Below are 5,896 nucleotides of genomic sequence, written 5' to 3'. Positions count from 1 at the left end.
GCTCAAAGGGTGATACTTTAAGTAGCATGTTTGGAGGATTGTTTTGTAATGCAATTATTTGCCGTTGTAAATTAAAAATATTCTGGTTGCGCACCTGCACCTGGTTTTGTGTATTTCTATATTGTGCCTTCCAGTTCTGAGCCTGTAGAACACAGCCAGCGTGACTCCTCCTATTGCGTAGAGTCGTTGATAAAGTTGAACGAGAAAATGGCTTTTTCACAGCAAGTAAAATTTTATTAATATTCGACTAATCAATTTTGTTGTCGTTTTCTTTAATGCTGGTGTTGAGTAAGTAATAATTATTTTACGGCTTACCCATTTTCTTTTAAATACGTGTATTTATGATAATTAAATAAGTTGAAAGTGCATTCAGTTTTTGCCTACCGTTTTGAAGTACCAAAAATTACTAATGACTCATTGGACAGGCTCAACTCTAGAATGCAACGGTGCAAACCTTTGAAAACTTGATGAGACCGTTAATTACACGTATGACGTATATACTGTACTGTATCTGATACTGTATCTGATGATTACAGTACGATTTCTGGATGCTATTTTCCCAAACATAGCTCTTAAGTCAATTACCTGAATGTCAATTTCCCGAATCTGAAACATACAATTTCCTGAATCTCATGCCAGATGGGCATATTTGATACAAAACCAGTCAGAATTTTAATTTTTAAATTTTTTTATTCATTATCAAGGGAAAGAAGATCAAAATTTTTGGTGAAATATTTTTCGACATTAATTTCTCGGTTACGGTAAACTGGGGTGTTTTTTTTTAAAGTGTTAACTTCTTATTTTATTTGAACGATAAATTTGTTCATTTCGCGTTTCTTTCGTAAATAATTTTTGTATGTTCTAATGAAGTTATTATTATTACAATATTATTATATAAGTACTATTCAAAAACAAATTATAACAATGTTTATTATGGCACAAAATTTATTCTACAAAATTATTTAAAAAGTTTGAAAACAACAATTTACAGTATATGGGATATTGGAATTCAGAATATTTAGGATTCAGGATATTGGGATTCAGGATTCGGGAAATTGATATGTTTCAGGAAAGGATCCAGTTTGAGAAATTGACATTCAGGTAATTGACTTGGGAAAACGTATATTCAGGAAAGGCAAGGGTATTGTTATGTAACATCACATGATGTGGTCTGTTCCTTGGGTGTTGGGTCCCATTCCTTTATTAATTATCTTTATTAGTTCTAAGTGTAACGAAGGACTATTAATCTACGCAAGGCACGTGACGATCGTGCAACAATAAAACATTGACGGATAACAAAGATTTTTTGAAACAAATGATCATGATGACTTTATTTAGTTTAAGGTGATGATATAAATAGAACGCACATTTTTTAGGAAATCTATCGAGAAAAAAATTTAACATTCAACAAATGAAAAATAAATTTATAATTTGTATTCTGCATAAAATGCATCTCCTCTCCTTCTGTGATTGTCTGCGACTTATCATATTATGTGACACGACCTCCTATGTTTCATTTTTTTTATTGCCTATTCTAGAAAATTTTTCTTACTGTATAATCATACTTGGCGTAAATCTCGAAAGTTTAAAATTTGTTATTGTTCAAGAATATATTTTTGTGAGACATCCAATATTAAAATCAGTATTAGTAGTATTAATTCCTATTGGTCATTGCAATATTCCTAATGATTGAATTATAACTCAGTTATTACAATTTACAAGATTCTAACATAGGTGAAATATTTTTAATATTTTTGAGCAATTTTTTTTTTACAGTATATCCAAATTCTCAATTATTTGATTATAAATTTAAAATGGGAATTGCTCATTTCGTAATAAAATAGCTCTTGGTTTGATTTGTATGAATTAAAGATAATTCCGCAAAATCTTCAGGATCGCACAATTACATTACAGTAATGGAAATACTGTACGTAGGTTAACAATGATTTATTAATTTGAGGCGAAAATAATGCCATTTCAACTCGTCAACTTGCTAGGATAATTTTAAACGGAAAACGGAATAATAAAAGAAAATTCACGATATATACAAACTAAATAATATTATATAAATAATTGATAATAATAATATTTAATGTAATTCTAAGATGAAAATTTAGATAATTATGTCATCGAGTACAAAAGAATTTATAAATAAATCTATTGTTACATTTAAGTCCTGTTTCGTCGAATTTTTCCAAAGAATAATACATAATAGTTTATATTTTAATGATAGATTTTAATATTATTCATCTCAAAAAGTAAATTTTCATATCATTAGTTAATTGGTGATTGGCATGTCATACATGTGGCAAATTTTTCTAGAAGCAATAGAACCCCATGACGTAAAAATTCCATACTATATCTAGTTAAAGAATTTGACGTTTCATGGTCTAAAAAATTAATTTTATTATTTCCTAGTTTGTAAATAAATATTACAAAATTAAACGTAAATATCTTCTTTTCAGTGTTACAATCCATAATCCTGTTTTATCGTTTTGAATTTAAGAATGTAAATAATTTATTGATTAATGCAACGCCAATACCCTTACCTTCAGTTTACATAGCATTTATTTAATATGTGTGCATTTAACCTGTTTATACACGCAACTGTATATTGAACGAAACCGCAAAGTCGAATTTCGAATTTTTACATAACGATTTCTGTCATGTTAATCAAAAATTTTTGAATTACGGTATTTAATAAATTATAAATCCTTTATTTAATATTTTAACAATTAAATATATAAAATATATGAGAATTCAATTTTCTAATTTACATGTCTATAATATAATTAATTTAAACTTGCATGAAGTATATATATGTATATGTATATAATTCTATATGTACAGTATAATATGTATAATTGTATAAATTATAAAGAGTAATTATATAATTATCTTTATCTTATTATTATACTGAAGTTTGATTAGCAGCAGTTGGTTCTCCTTTAGGAATTTGTTTTTTAAACCATCTATTGTAAATTGCGTCGAGTAGAATCATGACACCTAACCAAGAGTAAGTTACTATGTTTGTCCAAAAAAAGGCACGTTCAACTGTTGGAGCTTTAAAAATAATTATAATACGGATGGGGGCTTCAAGAACAAAACCAACTCCCCAAAGAGCCGTCAAAACCCTATATCCGCGTCGAAATACAGCGTTGTCGTTCCATAATCTTTCCCAACGTTCGTTAATATCATTTGTTACATCTTTATTCTTTTTTGAAGATGAACCAAAGGATCCGCCAGTTTGCATATCTCTAGCAAAATAGTATGACATCGGCCGAATTTGGGAGGAACCAATCTTGATTGGGAGCAAAGAAATGAGGAATACCAAACCGATAGTACCCGTAACTGCTGATTCTCGTAATAATTGAATCCGAGCATCTCTTTTTAATGATGCCACGATACCAGTAACGATAAAACCCATTATTATTAATGCTCCCAAAATATCTATACGCCTTTTGGTTATAAGTCCATAAATAACAACAAGGAACGGTGGAACTCCTGATATAGTAAGTGCCCAGACTTCTAACATATAGTTTTTAAGAACATAATAAAGGACAAGTGGTAAAACGATATCAAAGAATAACATTAATATAATTCTAAATAAAATTATCAATTTTTCTTTTTTAGTCAAATTTATTTGTTGATTTGTTGATGTAGCTGTTGTAGGAGATTGTCCACTTTCATCTCTTATACTTGACATTTTGCTTTCTTTTCTTTTAAAACAAAAAAAAAACTAAAGAAATTTAAGGAATATGATTAGTTTATTATAATGGGTTAAATTTTTTTTGTTTTTTATCTTTTTATTTTCGCTTTTTTTTTCAAACGAATTTTGTCCAGGTATTTATAGATTTAGATCCAATAAGTTTAGACAAATTAGGCTGAGCTTCATTGTTGTTTATCGATTTCATTGATAAATAATAATGTACAATACTACACACAAATGTATGTATTGTACAGTAAGTATATTTAGGAATTTAAGGTCCGAATCTTCTATTTTATTATTTTTTTTTTATTGTTGTGTAAATATTTGATCGAATATTCTTTAATTAGACTCTTTGTAACACATAAATAACTAAATAAAAGAATTATGTTATTAAATTTTCAATTATCATTAGTTGTTTAGAAACAAAAAAAAACTTTAATCTAATTATAAAAACTTTCGATATGAAAAAATTTTTTATACTATCTTAAAAATCATTTAACAATAAATTCGCGTCCTACATTATGGATACAATAGAAAATCTATTTATAATCTTTCTGAAATTGAAATATTCTTAACTCAGACTTCGCCATTCTCTTCATCATTATAAAATGGTTATTGAATGTATAATATTAAGATATTAGGTCATACCAATTAATCAGTAACACAAACATTAGAAACGAACAATAATATGACTGTTCATTCGCATCACATTGACATTCGTATCATATAGATCGAAACAAATTCAATTAATTCTTAGTGACATGTTGATCCGGGTTTATATTTCCATGTTTTTTCCGTGAATGTATCATTTTCACGGAATTTTTATGGAAATATTCGGATAAAAATTTTTTATAGGGCAAGGTTGCGACTGATGTCAATTTATCGTGACCGGAATTAATATTTTAGACTTTTAACAGATTCTAACTGACCAGAGTTCAATTGGCTGATACAGTGCACCGAAACTAATGACATACTTTTTATCTTATTTGAGCTTTATCGCCAAGTTTATCGAATGTTCCGTGCTCTTGGCAAGGAGTAAAAAATGACTAGGTGTCTGTAAATTCTTGTACTTATGATATCATCTTGAAAATGCAGCTATTTTTCTAGAATGTTACAATTTTTAGACCCAGTCATTGAAAATTACCATAAGGACTCAAACAATGAAATTATCACGTGACATGACTGGGTCATCAGAGTCCAGGACTTCTAGGACGCCAAGCTGATAATCTATTCTTTATAAATAAAAATAATAAAATTTTTCCTCAAATTTTTTTGCCCAATATTAGTTAGATTTTTAAGATTTAATATTCGATTAAAATATGTTTAAGAAATAGCTGGATAAAAACAAAATTTTATTCTAGAATAAAATAACAATTTAACAAAAATAGGAAAACACAATAAATAATTTAATTTCTGCACTCTCCTGAACGTTTGGTGTTCCTTTCATGTGAACACAACCTCCTATGTTTCATTTTTCTATTGCCTATTTTAGAAATGAAATTAAATAATATGACCAATGTATAAATCTATTACCGGTAAATAATCAGAGGTAATCTTAAAAAAAACGGTAGTAAATTTAACATAAGTGCTATACTGTACTGTACAAACTTTTGTACAAATTAAGGCCGTACAGTACGGAATATGATTGGCTCAATAATCTTATGAAAATATATAATTTTTTTATAATTAAATTAAAACATTTATACAATTATATTATTCCTTTGAGTGTATTTATCATAATTGATTCTGGTCAATGAAGCCGAATTGTAGCTACATTAGCATTTTTTGATCATCTGAAATATAGTATATAAGAGTATATGCGCATAATGTTCTTTAATAATACAGTAGTATTTTTTTTTAATAAAAAGTTTACTATATAATTAACTTTAAAAAGTCCAATAAAATTTTCAATTATTAAAATAATTTTTTTAAGAAATACCTACCGTATTTGCCCGAAAATAAGCAATCACCAAAAATAAGCAACATGGCCCGCATTATAACAAATTTTGGCCCACATTATCAAAACTTGGCCAGCATTATGTGCAAAAAAACTTGTTGCTTATTTTCGGGCAAATATGGTATTTATTATAATAAGTCTTTGATGAATTTTTATTTAAAAAGTTATTTCTAAAAATTGAAAATTTCAATAAACTTTTAGTAAAAGTTAATCAAATAGTATAATTATAT

General features: G+C 27.6%; 1 protein-coding gene across 1 annotated transcript; it reads right to left on the bottom strand.

Moving 5' to 3' along the window:
- Positions 1–2,671: 2,671 nt before the first annotated feature.
- Positions 2,672–3,706, bottom strand: OCT59_008912 (uncharacterized protein; the record flags this gene model as incomplete). The annotated part of the gene is made up of 1 exon (XM_025308915.2): positions 2,672–3,706. The coding sequence occupies one exon, from the start codon at positions 3,704–3,706 to the stop codon at positions 2,912–2,914; it is 795 nt and encodes a 264-aa protein (XP_025189458.2). The 3' UTR covers positions 2,672–2,911.
- Between the last annotated feature and the right edge of the window lie 2,190 nt (positions 3,707–5,896).

The sequence above is a fragment of the Rhizophagus irregularis genome, chromosome 17 (genome assembly GCF_026210795.1).
Source record: "Rhizophagus irregularis chromosome 17, complete sequence".
NCBI classification, from domain to species: domain Eukaryota; kingdom Fungi; phylum Glomeromycota; class Glomeromycetes; order Glomerales; family Glomeraceae; genus Rhizophagus; species Rhizophagus irregularis.
This window is presented reverse-complemented; position numbering and strand designations above follow the sequence as displayed.